Genomic DNA, 23,489 nt, shown 5'->3' on the forward strand with positions numbered 1-23,489 from the left:
AAAGATCTACAATTATATCATGACAGAAGTTGAGATTTACAAAGTAAAACAAGTGCTATAATTAACAATGATATCCTCGGCTGAATACAGTAAAATGTCACAAAGCCACGTCCTTCCTCGACAGAATTTTGTTGCCTTTAACGAGCGTGTTTTAATAAACACAAGTTGAACAAGATAGTTCAGGCGTCACCAAACTTTGTGAAGCAAGGATTACTTCAAGGCTCGCGAGTAATAAAACGGAATGCTATCTGAATAATTTGAGCACAAAAAAAGCCAGGATAACAAATAAGTGCATTAGATTTTAGACAAATTAAGTGAAATATTTCACCACCATTGAGTATTCTATAGTTCTTTTTTTCCTTGTGCTTAATTTAGTGCAATGTGTACTGCAGAGATGTTCTTTAGAGATGAGTTATTTATATAAACATTGTGCACACGGAGCAAAATGTCCAACTCAAAAAAATATCAGAAAAGGCCAAGTTGATTATTAATGTTAATAAATGTCTAATACTACCATAATAAGTTGGTGCCTCATATAGGGTGGTACCGTAGTTGTGTTGTAAGCTAAATCTGACTAACATGTTCAGAATCATCATTTGGCTCGATGCTTGTACTCCTGAAACAAAGAGAAGCTTTACAAAATAATTATTATGCCACTTCGCTTTCAGTGCTCACACATGTTACACTGCTTACCGATCCAATCAGCCAGTCTCATGGTGGTAGTAACAAGACGTGTATAGGTGTTTGACACGGTCTGTGAGACCTTAAAAAGTTTCAACAGAGGACCAAGGAGGACAAACAAAGGTTTTTCCCTATTAGGAGAGAGTGAGATATGTCAAACTTTGGTTTGTTGATTCCAGTCTGGGTCAATGAACTTGATGAAAGTCCTCAACTAGAAACTGCAGCACTGAAACGTTGATGCTTCAAACACTCATCACCTCAATTCTAATTAAAAAAGAAAAAAGGAATAATCCAGAAAAACAATAAATCCAGAAATAAAACCCATCAGTACTCCTCATTTCACAGCATAAAATATAATGAGGCAATAAACCATCCGTTCAACCATCATCGTTACCACTTAATCTATATGAGGTCGCTGGCAGAATAGAAAGAAGCCCAGACATCTCTGTTCCCCGCAACTTCCTGCAGCTCGTCCGGGGGGACCCCGAGCTGCTGCCAGGACCAAACCGGAGATAGAAGACCTGGGCTGGCAAACAGTGATCAGGGGGCATCCTCATTAGATGAACCACCTCAACTGGCTCCTCTCAGTGTGGAGGAGTAGCGGCTCAACTTGTCTCCCAGATGGCTGGACTCCTCACTCTGTCACAAAGAGAAAACTCTTTTCAGTCGCTTGCATCCATGACCTCATTCCCTTTTGATCACAACTCAAAATTCCTGATGATAGGTGAGGGTGGGGACGTAGACCGCCTGGTAAACATTTCAGCTCCCTCCTCAGCACCACAGTTCAGGACAGTGACTGCATGACTGCAGCCGCCCGTCCGAACCGGTGGCTGATCTCACGATCCCTCCTCCCATCACTCGCAAATAAGACCCTGAGATACTTGAACTCCCCACCTGGGGGGGGTCCAGAACATACGGTCTCAGGTCCGGTGAAACGACGAGAAAATTAGATTATCGACCAGAGACCCATGAGCATCCTTGTGTTCGACATGGTGTTTGTTATGGACAATCCATGATAAGCACAGAAGTCTAATAACAGCTCACCTCTGACTCAGATTCGGCAGGCCGTTCCTCCCACTCACCCCCTTCCACATTACCCAGTCACTGCCAGCGTAGGCATTGAAGTTGCCCAGTAAATCTATGGAGTCTGTTGGCGGTGCCCTTTTCCAGGACCTCACCCACGAGCTCCAAGAAGGCGGAATACTCTGAGCTGTTGTTTGGTACAGAAGCACAAGTCACAGTTTTCCTTTCTGCCACCTTAAGCTGCGCGGGGGCAACCCTCTCGTCAGCAGAGACAAACTCCAAACATTTAGTCATTATAGCCACGTTCAATCGATGTACTTGTAAAATCAGAAAATAAATATGTCTTGTTTCATTCACTAATGTACAATTATTTTTCTATGGACATATTGTACCAGACATTATCAGGCATTACTTCAGTTGCTACACACAGCTGTGTATATTGTCAATGAACGACTTATAATCGATTGTGTAACAAAAAGCATAGTTGTGCCACAATAGAACTTTCAGAACCAGCTTGCAATGTTTTCTCATGTAACAACGTGTTTTGAACGTCAAAGTAGGAGCGGTTTCTGCTATTTTCTAGGGTAGTGAAGGGTGTATGGCGAAGGGCCGATGCCAATATTTTCAGGTTGTTTAGGGGTATTTTTATTGACATAAAAAAACAACTCATTCACAAAAATATGACGGATTCAAGGCCTCTAAATTTAGATCTATGTTGACATTATTTACAAGTATTTTTTTAATCATGCAGAAACACACTATGAACTGAGTAAGTCAGTCTACTTATTTTTTAACTGGACATTAAAAGAAACTAGATTATATTTTGAACTTAAATATTCAATAAAAAAAATTGTTCCAATATTCTATAAAAGGATAATGTGATTATTCAATTTTTTTTAAAAACAATATAAATATGAATTCGACTTTGATTAACTTTTGCAGTTTGCCTAATATTAGTTCAGAACTGAGAAGTATTCCTGTTCGAGAAGACAATGAAGGTCATTAAAAATGCTAAGAAACTATAACAGTGAGCCTTCATTTGAAAGATGATCCACAGTCAACCAGCAAAGACGGAGGGTCCATTGTAGCGACCAGTGAGCTGCAGAGATCGAGAAATGGCTTTTAATACCCTGCAAACCTTCAATGTTTTTAGACACAATTTCATTTTTTTCTTGCACCGAATCGACTGAAGGTGCATTTTGTTGTGCTACTGTTGATTGATGTCAACTGATCACCCCAGCTCCTGAAGATTCCTGTGACTACGACAGTTCCATCTGTTTTGTGGATTCTTTTCAAGCTGCCAGCATTTCAAAAACCCAGGTGCTTTTAATGAGTCAGGATTGTTTTTGCTCTCAGCATTTTCAGCCTACATGTGGTTGGATGCAGAAATATAGAGGTTATAGAAATGCAAGACACTTACAATTTTTTTTTTTTTACATCTTACTAGAATCTGTGATGAAACACCCTCATGGCGAATATGTCTACCTCTAAATATCGATCGACCCTCGTATCAACTATGACCTACATTTTCAAATCAAGTCATTGACCTGATCGGTTAGCACATATTCTCAAAGCAAGCAGAGCCCTCACTTGTTTTCAGCACAGATATTCAGAGAAATCAAACCCTGGCAGGATATACATGAACCTTTGCGAATAGTCTGCAGCCTATCCGCTGCGGGTATAAACATGGCAGTGTATATGCTGCTGTATGTTGAAGAGAGGAAGAGAGATGGCAAGTTGCCACAGTGAACTCACTGACCGCCCCCCCCTCCCTCTCCCTCTCCAGCTCTCAGAGCAGCGTTGGGGCCAGCTTTGGGATAGGAGCCAGCATAACAAGGCTCAGGCACAGCTCAGGCCATCCAACTGGAACACAGTGCCTATGTAGCTTTCTGGGATCTTTCTCAGTGTGTCAGATTACAGCCTCGTCTTCTCCTTGCCTTGTTGGAGCATCTTCCGCTCACCCTGCTATGCAAAGGTCTTTATTTGGACCCTTGCTTCACTGCATGGAGGTGACTTGGTGGTAAACACACACACACACACACACAACGGCTATGAGAGGATGCTGATGACTCTACACATAGGGTAGACAAACACTAAATGTTAAATGAGAGGTTTGACCATTTCTGTCATCTTTGTTTTTCAATCCAATTGATGCCCGAGGGCTTCACTGATCACATGCAACAGTCTGGGTTTTACATGATTTGATCAATTTGTGGCTTTTATCAAGGAAAACAAGTGAAGTCAGCACCGTGTAAATGCTTTGGGAATCATGTGTTTGAAACTGCTGCCATCTACAGGACAGCTCCGGTACTACAAACACGTATACTTTGTTATACTAGCAACTGTTTAAATCTATATAAATCCTCATTTTTAATTACCTTACAAAATGAACTATGCAAGTATTACTTCGTCAGCATTAAAAAAAACCTTTGCCTGGAACCTCAACTGACTTTTTTGTATTTCTTCAGTGAAGACAATTGCAAGAATAATCAAGAAGTTAATTCACTTAATGATTGTCACCCCCTCACTCAAATGAACTTATTTTAGTCTTTTGTTTTTTGGGGGGGTCTAGGGGTTCACTTTTTGTGCCAGCACTGTGCATGTGTTAATCAGTTAGTGGAATAAAGATATGGAATCCAAGTTTTTGCATTATAAAAGTGAAGGTTTTGTGTTCATCTATACGTGACTGATGTAGATCAAATCACATTTTGTGATTAATACAGACAAATTAAAATTCCAATTGTTTCGTACTTTTTCTTGGCACAGAAACATGAGCATGTTATCAAAGTGAAAATGAAACCTTTTCTGAAACGAAACCGTACATTCACATGACATCCCTTAAAATAAAGATTGTTTTAATGTTTGTCATACTGTGGAATAGTTTAGGAATTCATTAGAATAAAAAAAAGAAAAAAAAAAAGAGTCCCCTCTTTAGCCATGCAAAATATACAATTCGATCCATGTGAACTGAAATTATTTTGACAGTTGACCATCAAAACAGGATTACTTCATCCGAGTAAATTTGTCTGCAAAATGGCATCAGTGAGACAAAGTCCCGAGGAAAGCTTGACAACACATCTTCAGCATGTGACAGTTGCAGAGCCGTCATAGAATTAGAAAAAAAATAAATGGACACCAACTGTTCCCCAATTTCACAAATTAATATTTTAAAGACTTTTATTAAAACAAGAATTTCAGTCCCAGTCCCTCATGGGTACTCAAAAGGCGTGCTTTGGGTTTTAGCGCCAACGTTTTATGACTATTCTCCAAAGCCCTCTTTGTTTAAACAGCAGCATGTATATGATCAAGAGAAAAAGAAGAAGAAAACAGGTTATTTTGGCACGGTAAACTCATACAAGGACACCTCTGTGCTGCATGAACTCACAATAAAGTCTGACTGTAGTAAAAGTGTAATACAGTAATGATGACCGAGCTTTTCCATAAAACGACAATGAGAACGGTGTAATGCCGGCGTCTTGTATAGACCTGGGCGTACGGAGACTCTGGTAGCACGCTCTGCTTCACATCCCTCATTTATTAAGTTACAGACTCTCCCAAACCAACAGTGTTCAGCACAGAAGTGCCCCCACCCCTCCAGAATTAACCTTGATGTACTGTTTGTCATGATTCAGTCTGAATTCCAATGCAAGAGATGAGAAAATCCCACCTTTATAGAAAACGACCGACCTTGACAAAACATACAGAAACCTTTCTGTGGATCGTACATCATGTCGACCAAAAGAAATGAAGTAAGAAGCAAAGAATACAGAGACATGTTCTTTCACCAACATTTGGTAATGCATCTTGTTGTCCCACTCTGTAAGCACTTTGGTATACATGCTGGTCAGAACCATGTGTTTAATTGATTACATACCGATTCAGATGGACAAGGCCGTTGCTCGGATTTTCAGATCCTTGGGCAGTTTTGTTTTGCCTCCCCCCCCCCAGTAAAAGGTACGAAGACTGTTCCTTAAAACACATTCATAAAGCATGCATTCTGATGGGAGAGAGAGAAAATGTCCTTTGGACACATCCTCAGGTAACAACATCAGGAGAGAAAGTGCTGATTCATCATATTCACATAAAAAGATCAATAGTAGAAATGCATCCATCGACTCGCCCGCTTGTTCCTCGGGTTCAGCTGTGATGCAGCATAGTTTCCACATACGCTGACCGGGCCCACCTCCACTTCAGAAAGGACAGTCGGTCCAAGAAAAAAAAAAAAAGTTTCTCAGGTTCAGAATAGGCATCACAATTGAAGAAGGCAGAAACTGGTCTTTCACTGACTGGGAGGTCTACGAGGCTCCGCTTGGAAAAATGAACAGATGGCTTAATCTCAACAGTGGTCTCATACAGACAAAATTTAAATTTGATCTCCTCATAGACACTGTAAACATATTAAATATCACAAGTGATAGTCCCCAAAACTGAAGTATTCTTACTCGTATTTCTAATAGTGTGGACATTTACAAGTTAAAAAAAAAAATAAAAAAAAAAAAGCTCCTGGTGAATAGCATCCCGTTCGATTCATCTTACAATTAGAGGATCTTCCATAGTGTGAGGACTGACTGCAAAAACTGAACATTACTTTGAAGTATTCTGTTGCTACAAAAGCCAAACCAGTTCAGTGTACGTCGTTATGAAATGAAAATATGAAATTACAGTTGTGTTCAAAATAATAGTGTGTTTAAAAGTAAAGCTCAAAAGCCTTACTATATATATATATAATTTTTTTTTTTTTCCGTGCATTGGGGAAACTGCACATTATATTGTGAATCAAAAGAAAAATTGATAAATTTTCTCATTAAAAATCAATATTGGTTGTTCAATAAATCTGAGTTTGTAAAGGAAATGAAGAAATTCTTTTTGAACTGAAAATACTCCACGGCAAATCATTTATCAGCAGGTGTATGAGAGTCATAGAAAACGGTGATCGATCTGGTTCATCATGTTGGGACTTTTATTTTGAACACATCTGTATAAAAAGAAGCGCCGCTAACAAATAAGAGGCGCTGGAGAAACCTGCGTCTCTGCAGTGACTGAAACCTTGTCTTCCTTTTCTTAGGCCGTATACATATAACTTTTAAAAAGGAAAAGTCACACGTACAACCATTGCCTGTGTGCATTTGTTTTGATTTAATCAAAAGGGATATCTGCGTCTATTGGAAAGGAAAAGAAATGTCAGCAAATAGACAATCGGATCTGCAAGGCAGCGTCTGAAGAAAATACTGGCAGACATTCAAGGTGCGAGAACAGAAAATGCAAGACGGTTTTTAAGTACTGATACTGAGGAGTGTAGAAAAAAAAAAGTGTCTCAATCCTCCAAGTGTCAAAAATAAATAAAAACAAAGTTCAACATTACAGCCATTTGATTCACTGCACAGGGGGAAATTGAAGCGTCATTCACATAAACTCTTAATTTGTAGGGGTGGTTGTTTTTTTTTTCTGACATAGGATCTGCAGGTTTGAGCTCAGTGTGCACATCCTTCCAGTTTCACAAGCAGGAAAAGATTTTTTGGGAAAACACTCCGAGTACGTGGGATTGATTCCAAGGTTTCCCCTCTCAAACCTCTTTGCACCTCAAGTAGGGTGGACTGTCGAGGGAAAACCACACGGAGCAAGTTATTCTTCTGGATGCACACAAACCATAATAATGACAGACCTGGTCACCCCAAGAAACTCCCCATCTCATGGAGAAATAAAACGATAAAAAGAAATCATTCATCCTGCTTAGTCCCCAAAAGAGCCTTTGGCTCTCGTGAGGGGAAATACTCCCTTCATGGCATTTTTTGTTTTTGCAAGAACCAGAGTTTTCCTCTCTATCTGCCTGGTTTCCAGAGATAAGAGGGAAACAATGTCCAATTACTACGTCTTTTTAAAGATGGTGTTGATCGTACTCTGCAATAAGTTTCTTTATATGTGCCAGTTTTTTGTGTAGATATTCACAGCGGTTCTTCTCTTGGCTATAGTTCGGATTAATCTGCAAGAGACATGAGAGCACAAGGTCATAATCCCATTAATCCAGACATGTCGTCTGAAAGCCGTCAAAGCAAAACTTACTTTTTTTATTTTACGATACTCTTGGATAATCTGATTGTGGATTGTCTGTTGAGAGAATACAAAAGAAAAGAAAAGTGAATGATCATATCCAAATTAAAGCCACTGAAGTACTAAAACAAACGAGCGCTCAAGACGGAGGTTAGTCTCGTGTGTCCCGGAGGATGTCTACCTTGTACTTGTCTGTGTCCTGTTGCAGCGGTTTCAGCTCATTGTGGAGCTCGCTGAAATGGCGGGTGATGCTTTCCATTCGAGCATGAAGTCTCCGGTATTCACTATACTCAGAGTTGAAGTCATTCTTATACATCTGACGCTGCTCCTGGGTTTTCACCACCGTGTACTTCCTGGAGAGGCGAAGGCAAGAAACTGTCACAAAGTCAAAGCGTGCGTTGCAAGTTTAGTCGGGTGTTTTCAGCATAGTCATGAGAGGAAGGTTCAACGAAATGCGTGAAGGATTCGCTCATTTTCCGGTGTCAGCATATCATTTCTTACACGGAGGTGTTACGTTGGACAAAACGAGACAATTATACCTTCTAAATATCTCATCTGACTCCATGAGTCCTTTAACTTTATGATCACCATAGAGCCTTACGAGCACCGAAACCTGCGTATCAGGTCTGGAAATTCTAGCTCACCAATTGTGAGGAAGAGTATAATTTCTGGTGAATATTGCAGCAGTGATGGTGGTGTGCCAGCCACGTCAGCAACTGTGGTGTGTAATAACACGGAATTCAAAATTGCCATGAACTGGTCTCCTTCACCTTTGTTCCCTCGTCACGGCGTCACATGCCGCCACCTCACTGACCTCCATCTCTGATTCTCTCGGAATAAAATACCTAACTTCAAATGTGCCCTTCTCACTATTAGTGTCAATCTGTTGATTACAATCAATGAAGTTTAAGTAAATAATAGACTCAATGATTCGCCTCAAAAGTTTACAACAACATGATTTGAGTTACTAATTAAATGAAATTTAAAGCATAAAGGAATCGTTTCCATTTTCTCTAGATGAAGCAGAAAAGAAGCTCTTCAGAGCATCAGTACACGGCTTTAACAAATAAAGCAAAACTAAATAAAAAAAAAAATCCTGAAATATCTACAGTACATAATGTCATCAGGAAGTTCCACAGTCATAAAACTGTCAAGATATTTCCTGAAGCCAAGAAAGAACTCGACAAGAGAAGTCAGTAAAGGTCATGTAAAGAGCTCCAGGCTGATTCCGTGGTGCTGCTTTCAGTCTGCACCGTGTGACTCTCTGGGAAAAGCACAACGTCGGTAGCCAAGATTAAATTAATTTCATGTACAATGAAATGGGAACCCTGAACATCTATTCTCACATAAGGACAGAGGGTGATGCCGTGTATCACTGTGTGTATATTCAGAATGAAATTATACACTGGAATGTGTAAACCAGGATTTATTTCATAATCACATTTCTGAAGTGTCTGTTACTGGATGTTTATGGTCATGTTAAGTAAAGTTTTAGCCTACAAACCAACTAACCCATGATGGAGGTATCGTCATCATGCCGTGGAGCCTAAAAGCACTGGATAAATCAAAACCAATGAAATCGGAATGTTACCAAGACAAATGTGTTGGTCAGTGTTTGATGTAAAGGTCTGACGAGTCAGGAACAATCAGCACATTTGTGTGCTGATGGCAAGAGGCTTCCAGGTGGATAAATCATCTTTCAAATCCCCCCCCCCATAATCAATCTTCACTGAAAGTAAATGAGTTCTTGTTTTTCGGTAACTTTGAACATTTTCAAAAAAATTCTGAAATCCTTTATTTGGAGGCATTTGTGTGAATGCCGTGGTTAACAACAACAACAACAACCTAGACGAACCACTTATGGATCCTCCAGCAAGTATTGAGCACAAAACAGCCAGAAGAGGAGACTTTTCCCCAGAGGTCTGCTGAATCTGATGTCTGACTGAGTGGGAACAAGATGTTAAGGCAATAAAACCTTTACTTAAGCCGACACGTTTAAAAAGTAAATGAAAAAGCCGAAAGCAGCATTAGTGCTTTAACAATGATCTATTCTGCTATACAAGTAAACAGTGTGGGGACATTTACCACCTCTGCAGAGACCGAAGCACGATAAATACTCACAATAAATAGTCCGCCACCTCAGCTGATGAAGGAAGACTGCCGTCGCATGCTCCATTCCAAACTGAAACAAGGTCACACAGTGAGAGGATATAAATACAAAATTCCTGTGAATTCAGACCTGTGTAAACCCAGAGGTAAAAATATTTAGTATAAATATTTGTTACAGTTTCACATTAATATTTTAAGCTCGCTATAAAAAAAAATTCCACCCTTCAGGAGCTTTAGGCGAGTTGAATTCACATAGATTAAACTGAAAGCATGAAGTTGAACAGCAGGGGTCTCAGTTTGATCAGAGAAAAACTCACATGACGAATCACTGCGAATACTAGTTTATCCAGCGTGTGTGTGTGTGTGTGTACCTGGTCTTTTGCCTGGAATACTGTTGCTTTTGAGGCTTGGCTCGCTCATCTCATTCGCTGCGCTGGGCTTAGGCACTTGCTCCTTGAGACTCTTCACGTCCTGCTCCTTTTCCCTGTCTTTGTTCTTCTCCTTGTCTTTATGCTTTTTTGAGTTCTTTCTGGATTTGTTGTTCAGCGGTGAAGGACCCAGGTCCTGTGGGGCCTCCATGTCCGTGAGTCTTTGGGATGACCTGCTGTTGCCCTGTGCCGTTGCCACTTTTGACACAGAGAATGGCGAAGGTGATTGGCTGAGCCTCTCGGAGACTGCCGGCTTATTAGAGTCGCAGTTGGAGTCATTGCTGACATCCGACAGTGCCTCGAAAGGACGAGGGATGTCCAGCATGGGAAGCTGGTGGGTGCCAGATGTTACGATGCCATCAGACATAGAAAGCCCCGCGCCCGACAGAGTGTCTCCTGCCTTTGCTCTCCCATTGGAAGAGCTGATTTGGCCATTTACTGGGGCTGTTGCAGCCTTGCTGGCGAGGTGTAGGTGTGATACCCGGGGCTTTTTGTTGACGAGGGGGTCGATGAATTCAGCAGAGGGACGTTTCTGGCAGAGAACAAACGAGTCATTTTCAATATCACATCTTCAAAAATGTTTCAACATGAACTCACAGGATGACAACAGAAAAACGGGAAAACTGTCGTCCAGCGCTGAGCCAACAAGCGGCTCCGAGCAGATAGTTGGACAAAGGAGAAACACTAGAGCATATTAGGAGCTCTTGATTCACAGTAGCACAGGGACGATGATCCATGCGCTTCCCTTTCATAATACTGGAGATTACATTACAGACAGGCTCAGCCCATCACTCAAGACTATGGGAGTGGCAGACCAAATCACTTCATGTTGAGGCTTCCGACAGGAAGAAACAGCAGCAAGATTCTAGGAGAACTTCTAGTTAGACCTGAGACGCAACTGTGTTCCAAAACTAAAGAAACTCATAGCCTTTGTTTCCGCTTGATTATTCGTTCACACTACAACTGAAGAATGACCGCCGTAATGAAAACATGCTTCTTCTTTTTTTTTTTTTAAGTAGTCAATGGAGGGAAGTACCATATTATACGTGCTATTTTTATCTGTATTATATGGGACAGTCTCGTCTTGTTTACATTGCAGCACACCCCAATTCATCCTTTCCCTGTGTGACGTTTGAGAGCACAGCATTACCTCCTGAAATGCACAGCGCAACAAGGAAGCTATCAAGGAAGCCAAAGTATAGTTTTGTGTGTTTACCGAGTGAAAGATCAGAAGCAAAGCGCTATACAGTAGACGTCTGTGTTGAAAGCAACCCGAGAGGAAGCAGCTATTAATACATCAGACCAGCACTTTCTATATCTGATGTTTGTGCAAATAATGGCAGACTCAGGAGTTCACATCGACCAAAAGAGGGGAGAAATAGAACAAACAGCTTCAATGGCAACAACGGTACCACAGGTATTACATATTCATACAATCATTGATGCTTGGTTGAAGTTATTGAACAAACAGTTCGCAACACTGCTCAACTGAATCTAATCATGAAAACATGCAGCGCTACGGCCTGCCAGTGAGGAAGCAGGACAGAGGAAACACACATGTAGAGCCTAATAATTGAGAAAATTTAGGAAATACCAGGAACCAAAAAAGCTGCAAGTTAGAACATTGACAGGCGAACCAAACACTGACACCTTTGGCTTTTTATGACACATTTGTGATGGAATTTAGATGACTCCAGTTTCCTTTAAGTTACTTTGGGATAAAGAGGAGAAGCAGCAGAAATTCATAGATGGTCTGTACACTTAATTATGGAACGCCCACCCTCCTCAATGAAAGCAGGGCTTTTCCAAAAGTTTATATATGCTTTGTGTGGCTACAACTGGGACATTGAAAGAAGAATGGCAGACAAGTGCAGTAAAGTATATGAAGGTGAGTGACAGGCAAAGGTGTGAAGAGGAGGCTCACCCGGGATTGAGAGCTGCTGGCTTGCTCTTTGGGGAGGTTCTCTGGTGAAGGAGCGGCACTGTTCTGAGGCTGCTTACTGAGGAATATGCACACACAGACATGGCGAAAGACACGGGCGAGCGAGTTATCATTTCTGCAGATTGTCAGACTTTGCATACCATCACTGCAGAAAGCTTCACTATTTGCACTGGCACAAACGCAAAGCCATACAGACTTAAAGTGTTTGATCAGATTCACTGTGATGATATCTCCAAGGCTGAAACTATCGCCAAATCAGAGTTTGAAAGATTTGTGAACTTAAGGCTTAAAAAGGCTGTTCTAAGACACACTTCTCTGCAAATACTCTAGCGGTCACTACTTCAGCAGCAAGCAAGTTCTCTGTATGGGGAATTCAAAGCTCCAGATAGCTATGACAACTGAGTGCAGAGGGGCTACTCCAGGCTGCATTTTGTCATAAAGTAAAATCACTAAATCTAAATATGTGCCAACTTTATTTCTATGGTTTACTTTCTACTGTATGTGAAAATAAGACATGAGGCCAATATTGTGTAATATCACAGAAGCTGCTGCATGTTTATTCACTAGATGAACAATTTTGGCAGCCAGCTTAAGTTAAGTGAGAAAGCGGCATGACACTCTGACTGAAAGAATGAGAGAAGAAGAATATGGCACCATAGCTCACTTTGGTTCACATGCTGCTTTGTTGGTTTACCAAAAGGATTTTTACAATGTTAGGAACATGGTCACTCAAATGAAGATATACAGTACCTGTATTCAGCCCTGTATTTGGACATTTACTCATGATCAGCTAAGCACCAGACGTGAACAAAACCTCATTACGTAGCCGATTCAGTCACACACCAGCAGCCAGAACAAAAGAGACGTGCCAATATGCAGTTGTCCGAGGGGAAAAAAATAATAAAAAATGCAACACACCACCATTGGTTAAAAATGATGGATGCATCTCAACAAACAGTCCAAATATTTGCAGTCAATGCAAAACAGTCTCAATAACTGCGATGACATGTTAAGGGGGGCAATTGGGTACACTGAATCTGATCAATATTCTTCTTCTGTTAAATAGGGACATGTGTACAGTAGACACTTTGGTGTTGTTGTTTAAAGGGACAGGATGGGGCCGGCATGCAGACTGTCAAAGCTGAACCTTGGGCCAGTGCCACCTCGCACACAGATCAGCATGTGCTGGACGACTGTTGCATCATGCCCATTCCAGTCATGTTGCTCTGCTACTCCTGCGTAACCGACTACCTTGGCTAAAAACTCTGGAGGCGCTTCAGAGGGGGAGGTTGAATTAGGTGGGCGGCTGTGGTTCTTAGTCAGCTGACCAACTCACGAGCAGCTCAAAGTAAAACCAGCGAAACAAATGGAGATGTGTTGATTTCTGTCCCTTTCAAACTAAACATGCACATCTAGAATAAATACAGTTTTGTGTGGCCACGTGTGTGAAATTAAAAAAAAAAATGAATACCACTGTGAGACATTATTTTGAACTTTATTGTATGTAGTGAACAGAATAACTAGTTATAGTTCAGAAGTTCCTTTTTTACTATAGCATTAACTATTACTGTGCAAATGTTTCAGCATTTTGATGTTTTGCTGCCAATGTGTGATGGAATATTTGCATTTTAGATTTGTAGAGTTACTCTATATGATTATAGTTCTTGTATTTGGCCACAGAGTATCAATCATTATTATCTGAGAGTACGAGGATGAACCTGTGTCCCTCAGAGCCCTGATCTCAAAACCATACACCGTCTGTCAAGGATTACATTAAGAAACTGAATAATATGAGCCAGCCGACCTCAACAGAAAACCTGAGTTTGGTTCTGAAAGGTCCTTCAGACAACCTTCCAGTAGGGTCCTTCAAACAGTCTGCAAGTTTACTGAAATGAACTAAAATGGAAATAAATAAATGTATATATAACAGGGTCACAATTCAAACAATCCCAGAGAAGATAAACCAACTTAAACCCTCAAAATCAGACGTTACAAAAAACAAAAAAATAGACGCAAAATGCATTGCACTGCAATGAAGAGGAGCATAGTCTCATTTCTATTCTTCTGATCAGTCGGTGACAACACCCTGGCTCCAGAGTCATGCGACAGGTAAGTTTACTGTAGGGAATAGGAGCTATTGTTGAGTCTACGACGGGAGCAGTGAACATTGCAGCCTGGTTTATATTTAGCTGGTTGGGAGCCCTCTCTTCCTTAGTGTCCCAGATCCTGAGAAAGCAGATTTTTCCACTGGGAAGACGGCCAACGGGCCATGCAGTCAACAAACACACTTAAATTAAACTCAGTGGAATACACAGAAATCCTCTCAGGGACACCTACACTCATTTAGCATATCCAAACTTAAGATAAGCCAGAATATTCTATAAGAGTATCAAATGATTCCTAATGTCAGACAAAGTAGTTTAAGGAGCAACAACACCAAATGAGCGCAACCTTTAACATACAGAGATCATATCTTAAATACAATAGCTTTAAAAAACAACACAGACACAGAAAAAGTTGCACGACACAGTAAACATGTCCTCCTCCTGATGTACCTGAACAGAATTCTCTTGAGAAGCTGCTGGTCTCCTTCCGTATACCCAGGCCAATCCTTTTGTATTTCGTTATACCAGAAGTTCTTCAATGTGAATGTGTTTTCTTTCCCATTCAGATTTGCAACCTAGGATCAGAATAAATATCTTGGATGAGTTCACCCGTTACTACTACATCAGTGCTTCTCAGTTCTGGTCTTGGACCCTCTGATGTTTTAGTAATTTCTCCGAATCAAGCAAACAGGTTATCATCAAGCTCTGCAAAACACCTACACATCATCTAAATTAAGGTATTTTTAAGGCCCAAATATGCTTCCTCTACGCACATAAATTGTAACGTGCACGTTGTCATGGGTCAGTGCCTTTATTCTCATGGGTCCTTCATATTGGTGTGGTTGTTGAGCAATACATCCAGTAGATGACAGTTCATGTAAGTTTCATGTGGGACATGGTTTCTAATTTAAAAAAAACAAAAAACAACTATTATTACACAGATTCAAAACTGCTGAAAAGAGTATTTGTTTACCAAATAGTATTTAAGATTTAGTTTGGGGGCATAATTCGCTGTCCTATGTCTTCAAATTTGCTCCTGAAGATATTTACAAGCTATTTACACAAGTCTTCTGAACCTTCTTTGTCCCGATGCCAAGGTAAGGTAAAGTCAAAGATATGCTTGTGCTCAGGCACACCATCGTACAGTCTTTCCTCGAATCGATTGTTATTCATGTCTTCTCAGTTAAGTTTTCTTCTTCATTCCCTCCCACTTGTCACACATGAGCATATGTCGCACAACACTGCCCCCACAGTCATCCGTGGTATTACTCCGCTTGCTACGCATCCATAAGCTCACTGGAAACATACCAAATTATGCACGTAATGAATGCAGAAGACAGAATGCTCCGTCCATATCCTTCAGCGTAATTAGATTCAAGCATATTTGGGCCTTTATGCAGGATACATCTGAAACAAATATGGAAGGTTTACGACAAGGCCAGAACCGAACAACAGATTTCTCTTCATCATAAGGGCTAACTTCACTTAACTTCCACTACAAATCAGTGGTTAAAGAAGAAGTGTAAATATGTGTGTGTGTGTGTGTGAGAGACCTGTTTCAGGTGGCTGTCCAGGGAGTCTTTGTCGACTGGCGTGAGGCCATCTTTTTGCAACCTCAGGATGAGCTCAGGCTTTCTGTAAGGCTTGAGGGCCAGCAGGTGTATGAGGCGCTCTCGGAGGGGCTTGTGCTGAATTACGCCCTTCTTCCGGATGTCGTGAGAGCTGATGACAGGAAGAGCAGGCCTCAGTCTCTGGATCAGGACCCTCTTAGCTGAAGCAAGACAAATTCAGGAGGAGGATGACTTGATGAAGACACAATATTTTAAGAAATAAAACATCAATTTGACCAAATTTGTATATTCTTTGATGTCTAATCCACAAAATGTAAATATTGCAAGCATGGGGTGCCAAACTCACTTTAGTTTAGAGGCCAGTTTAACCTCAAGTGGGCTGAAAAACATGTTTACTTTGCTTTTAGTGCAAACTCTTTCCAAAGCAAGGAAAAAGTGCAATTTCAAGATCAATGAATATTTAAAATCCTTATTGGTGCAAATTACAATGAAAAGTTAAAAAAAAAATTAAATGTCAAGAAAAATGCAACAATTCCTTTATTGCTGTGTCACAAATCTCACAGTCAAGACATAAGATTACTTGGTAACTATTGAAATATAAGTCATTCTGTAGGCCAGAATACGTCCCACTAATACCGGGTTTCTGTATATTTCACACACCTGCTATGAAGAGAAAAAAAAAAGTCCATGTAATGGTTCTGAAAATCGTTCTGAAAATACAATTTATTGTATTATGTGCATATTTACCACTAAAAGTACTGCAAGATGATGACTCATACAGAGTCTTTGGTTCCTTGTTTATTCAAGACAAAAACATACATTTTTGTATACATTCATATTTAACTCTGCGAGTAATATCTAAAACAACAACCAAACCCAACAACTGTTATATTATGAACTGATCTTTAATGTTGCCTCACTCGAACTTGCCTTCCTCGGCATATAGCAGCCATCATCGTTGTTTCCTGCCAACAACTCTCTTTCAGGTCACGAACCAAGTCTGAAATTCAGGTTGTTTGTTTTTTTCGGCTGAGGAGTGAACAGATTCTGAATGGACCGCCTTCATCTCAAGCAAGTAGACAAGAACAAGGAGTCTTTTTGTGCTACTTCACGTTTTGTTTTTTATGAAGACTGCACTCGCACAAAAACAGAAAGTAAACATGTTTTGTTAACCCAGTGCCATTTTTGCTTCGTCCATAAGAACAAGGACGATGCGTGCGAGTTTCATTGTATTGAATTTGAGGGTTGTTGGTTCACTGCTCAATAATAGAGCTGCGGTTATGAGTGATGTGTTCTGACCGTCCGCTGTGCAGACTCAAATGACCTGTCAGCTCTGCTGGTGAATGAGCTCATATGGGACCAAAGGTTTACAAAACACATGTTAAGTGGGTGTTTGCTGGTTCGAAAATTTCTTCCAGCCTGTTAAAAATAATAGGGTGTTGGGAGTTCAGTGGAAATATCTCCCCTCACTGACTAAAGCTACAGTTATTTTGGTACTTGTCCTTGCGAGAATGGGAGTCAGGAAATGGACCCACTGGCTGAGCGCACTCATGAATCAGTATCAAGTCTTCTCACCTGCGCCGTGTCTGACCCCCGGCTTGATGACGATGGCACTCCTACTGCGAGTCTCCTCCTCCACCTGGGCCATATTCTCCCTGGCCTTTTGGTAGGAGTCATCCGTGGCACACACTGTGATCTTGTGCTGAACCACACCCAAACAATCCAGATCAATGTTCCCCTCGCTACAAAAACAAAGAGGAAACAAAAGGGGAAGAAAATCAGGGAAAGTGTGAACGGAAGGTCGATTTGAAAAAAAGAAGAAATCGCTTCACTTTCATCCGACCGTCTCAAATGGTAGGGATTACACAACATACTAGAAAGTACTACCTTCAATCCCTGGGCCGTCTGAATTTATGGATTATAAATGTAAGGTCAATCCTTTTACAAAACTTTGCAATATTCATTCCCCTCAAAGCAGTCTTGCAACAATGCAAGCTACTAATCAATTCCCAGCAAACTAGCGAGTCGTGGATCTCCACAATACAATTTACTGCTGGAGAAAATCCCTTCTTTCTTACGTTTTATGGCAAAGCCGGTAATACTTCAGGCCTATTCAGTCAGAGCTCAGGTCTGTCATTTAGTTTTTGACTGCAACTCAATGTTTTTTTTTTTTATGATCTCATATTCAAATGAAGTCTACCTGACCCACTTGTTAAATATATGTTTACAATAATAGGGTCAGAAAAACAGAACGAGGAACAACGATCCACTTCTACTTCTGTCAAATTTCCACTTCCTTCCTCTTCAGGACAGACATCTGGTGACAGTCCCGTAACGTTGTGTTATCGAAAACGCAAAGGAAGTTATGAAGGTTGATGCGTGCACATTTTAAGCGGTTCATTTGCTTTTCTACAGCAGATGGGCCAATTTGTTTTGAACTGATTAGTTAGAACTTACAGAGAAAAGGTATGCATGGTCTCTACTTTGAACACCGTCTTAAACGTCAGACACACAACCCTTTTTATGGGGTTTTGCTGGAATTTTGGCCTGTACCACCTCTCCACACTTGTTCAGCTGAAGATGCAGACGGCATTTAAAAAGCCCATAAACATCACGGTGGCATCTTGCCATTTTTGTGAGCGTTACTTTGAGCCAGAGTTCCTGTTTATTTGATACATTTGCAGCCACCTTTTTTTAGAGGGTATGCACAGCAAAGGGGGGGGGGGGGGGGGGGGGGGATGAGTAGACAGTTATTAAATCAACTGGGGAGTTCAGAAGTAGGGCTACATAAAGTTGAAGTTAATAGACTGTGTGATACAATCTGTGTTATGATTTGTATCATAATCATGACAACGCCATTGTGTTATTTTTATATTATGCTGAAGTTAAAATCTGGTATATTGGCAATTTTGACACCTAAAAACCATTAAAGATTTTTATTATTTTTTTTAAAACAAGTTAACGCTTACATTTCAATAAACTGTTTTGCATTACTAAACACTCTAAAACAACAACAAAAATGCCAAATCAGAGTATCTTGGTCACCTGGTGATGTACTGCTGGATGCAGTCGAAGCTGCCCTGGGGGTTGTCTTTGCCCACATTTGACAGGTAGAAAGTAAATGTCTGAGGTTCGCTGGAATCTTCTGACCGTGGTAATGAAATTTTCTGTTGAAAACAAAGATGAGCAATATCAGTATCGAAAGTTACTGTATTATTATTGGCAATTTGGTGTTAGAATGACCAAAACAAAAGTGAGATTTTCACATGAAACATTTTTTAACGTATGACTGCATAAATGTTTGGTTTCTTCATGATTGAAGCGTTTACTTGAGAAGTATTCCTATGAGTCACGTCGCACAATATTAATAGATAAAAAACAAACAACAACAAGGGCATACCAAACAAATGTTGACCAATAACACCTTGAAATTTTAATCTAAATGTCCACTTATGCACAATGTTATATGTGTAGACAAGTATGGACACAACCCGCCATCCAGCTGTTGTATCCAGGGAGTTTGCAGATACATAAGGTGCACTACCACTGATGGTAGTGTAGTACGGTAGATCTCATGTGCAACCAAGACAACAGAAATGTGAACCTCTTGGAGGAAAGACTGTGCAAATGTGTGCATGGATACAAGAGTGTCTACGACATTACCTCACCTGGCCATTGGGATAAAGGAGCAAAAAAATTATATTTGGGAAGACTATTAATATTTCGCATTACATTATTTCAGACAGCTTAACAACTACACCAATGCAAGGCACGCACAAGAGTATAAAGCAGTGGTACATGAAGTTTGAAATGCAAATACCACTTTACGTGCCTAAAGGAAGTGTAACTGGGCCATAACTCGACAAAACTGAAAAACTAAAGGCATTTTCTTAAAGTTTTCTTGACTTTTGGAAAAATCTGATAATAGAATGTATGTGAATCCAAGTACCTTCTGCCTTTTATCTCGCTCTGCAGAATTCCAATTGTGTTCCCACAGTGTGATTTTGAAAACCACCAAATCACTGTGGTGAACAGCAATGATGGGTATTTTTACAGTCTGCAGCATTAAGCAGTCATGCGCATCCTTTTGCACCTCCATAATTATCTTCCTGTGGTGCTACAGGTGTTGCTTTGAAGGCTACAGAGGATGGGGAGTTAACCACCGTCAACGACCTGCTAAGCTTCAACAGGCTGTGATCGGAAGCTGGGTGCCGATAGTGCCGCTTAAATAGAGAAAATAAATTCAATGACCATTAAGATCAATGTGCTGCAGTCTGACTTTTAAATAGCCCTTACAGCTCAGCAGTTAGTCAAAATGTTTGACTTTCATTGCAGGGACAAATATGCCCTCTTATATTGCTCTTTGAGAGCAATGTGAGGGTAACCACACACCAATTTAGATTTTGCCTCTTCGAAATTGTTTGATTACAATAAACTCAACATTAAATTAACAAGTTTTGTGTTTAAGAACTCCAGTGGGTGTACAGCAAGTTTTAAACCGACAGGACTCCTTACAGTGGTGTAAGTAGTCCCTCACTGGCTGACTGAAGTCAAGATGAGTCACAGCTTGAAATCACTATATCACACAGAGGTGGTACGACAAAAGACGCCTCTAAACTCATTCCAAAAAAAAATTTGGTTGATCAAAGATCAGATCCAAGAGCCAGCCAGTGACTCAAAGGCTTAAACTTTATGGCTAGGACTGACGTGCAGTTAAAAAGCAGACAACCCAGCTCTTTTTTTTTTTTTTTTTTTTTCTTTTTTTTTTAAAAGCAAAGACCCCACATGCAAAGGCTGCCGCTGCTCATGAACACAATTGATTCTCTGCCTTAATCTCAGACCTGTCATGCCCAATCATCTTTAGCGCTACAAACAACTTTCTCTGATGCAACACAGAAAATACATCATTTATTGCAAACATGTTGCTTCAACTGTCTTTCAAAAATGCTCTCAAACAATGAACACAGGGAACCTTTCTACCCGGCAGCATTGTTGACTGGATATTTAGCATCATTGTAGGAAATGTGTATACTAAAGAAGCTCAAACGACCCTCAAAATGAACGCTGAATACCCAAATTGAGAGCTGCACTATGCTGAGCAACAATAGCTTCTTTCTCTAATGCTGGGATCATTAATATAGTCTTGCACAAGGAAGTTACAAAACAGTTTGCTCACATCACCAATTACAATACTATTATGAAATATAGTGAACAGCTAACAGTCAAAATATATGAGAGAATAGAGCCTCTCTCTGCGTTCGTTTGACAAACTGAACTGCAGTGTTCCAGAGGGGAAAAAAAATATGATGTGGCTGCTTGGAAAAAAAAAAATTTAAAAGAATTGCTAAATTGCAGTTAGAAACAGAATACTGGAGGAAAACAAAAATCAATACTTTAGTGCTGACAAACAATATTGTTGACAGTAATATTTGAATGAGTTTGATGCAATTTCAAGCAGAGCAACCCTGCTACAGACAGTATATATGACTGGCTTGGAATAAAAATAACCCAAATATTACATTTCAAATTACTCTCAGAAAGTGGAAAGGGACCGTTTACTTGTGAAATGGTAAGTGGCCTTACAGTGAGTTTATCTTCTGAGCAGACTCCACACGCTTTGCATCAGTCACATTCACCTATCTTCCCACAAAATCATTCACTCTGCCATACAAGGTGCTCGCATACCATTTGGAGAAACTTTAGGTAAGGAAAATAATCGTATTTTAATGAGCATCTCCCCACCAATCTCATTTGTACAATTTATTTCACCTTTATGGTGCCAAGAAAGACTTTTGAAACGTGTGTATAAAGCACAAATAGTTGTTTCCAACTTGAGATCTTTGTGTAGATTGTGGATAGAACTCCCAGCCGGTCTTCTCAGGCAGTGAGTAATCGTAATGTAGTTGTAGTGTTGGTATTCATCTCCATTTGCGAATATACATGAAGGTTTCTGGAGCGAAACAACGGTAGAATCAGTGTAATGTCATGATGTTTTCAGACAACTTTGAGTCCCCCCCCGCCCCCAAATAAAACCAACCCCCCCCCCCAAAAAAAATAAACTAGAGTGCCAAAATTGTCTGTGTGATATAATTAAGAAGCAGAGGAGCTGACTGAAAGGGAGGGCACAGACGTATGACTCAGTTGACTCACTGACTCACGCTGCAAAGGACCAAAAAGTGAAAAGAGGCTCCTCCACACCAAATGGTTAAAGATGTAATTAACAAACGTGTGAATGCTGAAACCACTGTGTGCTCGCATTTCTCACTCATCCAGGAAAGAGAACGGTTTCCTTTTTTTCTTCTCCATGTCGTCAGTAGCGGCATTTACTTGGTCGTTTTCTTGTCAATCTCAATAAATTCTTTTAGTCATGAAGAGATCAGATTGTGCCATCCTCATGAACACCATTGTTGCCATTGTTGATGTATGTAAACTGGCATATCCATCCGATTCCCTTATTCCACCAGCTCAGTCAGTGGAGCAGTCCCATAATGCTTTGCATTGGGACATTGGGCATGCACACATGAACAAACCATCTGCTCTACCTGGAAGCCAGCCAGTATTGAAGATGGATTTCTTGGCTCCACACTTCATTAGCTTCTCATTGGCTTTGTTAAACAAATCATTATTGTGAACTTCACATCCACTGAGCCTTTTACCTACTTGGCCAAATTTGTGTAATTCTACTCCAAATACCATGTGTGAAGAACCCCGCAATGTCATTACAAGACAAACATGCACACAAACCTTCAACAATGAGAAACAGTTTGATGTTTCAAACGGTGGTACCGCTGGCTAGGGATGGGGACGAACCTGCGATGGACCAGTGTCCCACTCAGAGGGAGTTATAAACCCTCACCCGCTAAGCACCACGGAAACCGGATATAACGTCGGCCCTATGAGCCCCAAGGCTTGGAAATGGTTTATTTATTAATTAGATATTATTTCTATATATATATATAAAATTATCAAAATAGAAAACTTGGAATTAAATTTAGATTTAAAATATCCAATAAGTCCATAGCCAATAGGGTAAAGGCCTCCCCATGCTCTCCACAAGGCGCATCTGCAGACCGTGCATAGGCTGCAGTTGAGCACATTATTGCATCCATACTACACTCTGGGTTCACTTCCATGAGCGCTCCATAACGTAACATAACAATCCCGAAAATATCTCCACTTCTGCTGCCTGGTGTTCTCCACCTTTCCTAAAGTAGTTTATGTTTCACTTCAGGAGTTCTGAGTCTCTAGCTCTTTAATTGCTTTTAAATTGTGATTGTTCAGAAGGAAGGAGGAGCTCCTCACACAAGCGCCCAAGTAGAATCTGACATATGCGCGGTCACAAAATTTAGGCTGTGCTCGGCCGACCGCAGAGGGCTCGGTGCGCACCCTAGCGCACGGTGGCGATTTTGACCGCACTGCGCACATGCGCCTTTGCGGAGAGCATGGGAAGGCCTCAAGTCTCCACTACTGCAAGTTCAGGTCAGCCATAATGGTGGAGAGCTTCATATTACTTCAGGTGATTCACACTGAAAGCCGGGATTCTCGAAACTGTGATACATGCACCACCAGTGGGACACAAGCT

The 23,489-nt window shown here is 40.6% G+C and overlaps 1 protein-coding gene across 1 annotated transcript in view; it reads right to left on the minus strand.

Moving 5' to 3' along the window:
* Nucleotides 1-6,445: 6,445 nt before the first annotated feature.
* The window catches only part of ell (elongation factor RNA polymerase II), a 33,048-nt gene continuing 16,004 nt past the window's right edge, over nt 6,446-23,489 (minus strand). The window contains exons 3-12 of the mRNA XM_080472968.1: nt 18,953-19,074; nt 17,483-17,649; nt 15,890-16,107; nt 14,787-14,911; nt 12,214-12,289; nt 10,233-10,821; nt 9,874-9,934; nt 7,934-8,105; nt 7,765-7,809; nt 6,446-7,684 (exon numbers count right to left, since the gene is read on the minus strand). Coding sequence (XP_080329094.1) covers nt 7,580-7,684; nt 7,765-7,809; nt 7,934-8,105; nt 9,874-9,934; nt 10,233-10,821; nt 12,214-12,289; nt 14,787-14,911; nt 15,890-16,107; nt 17,483-17,649; nt 18,953-19,074 — 1,680 coding nt within the window. The 3' untranslated portion in view covers nt 6,446-7,579. The remainder of the gene's footprint in view (nt 7,685-7,764; nt 7,810-7,933; nt 8,106-9,873; nt 9,935-10,232; nt 10,822-12,213; nt 12,290-14,786; nt 14,912-15,889; nt 16,108-17,482; nt 17,650-18,952; nt 19,075-23,489) is intronic.

This window comes from Lipophrys pholis, assembly GCF_963383615.2.
Source record: "Lipophrys pholis genome assembly, chromosome: 10".
NCBI lineage: Eukaryota > Metazoa > Chordata > Actinopteri > Blenniiformes > Blenniidae > Lipophrys > Lipophrys pholis.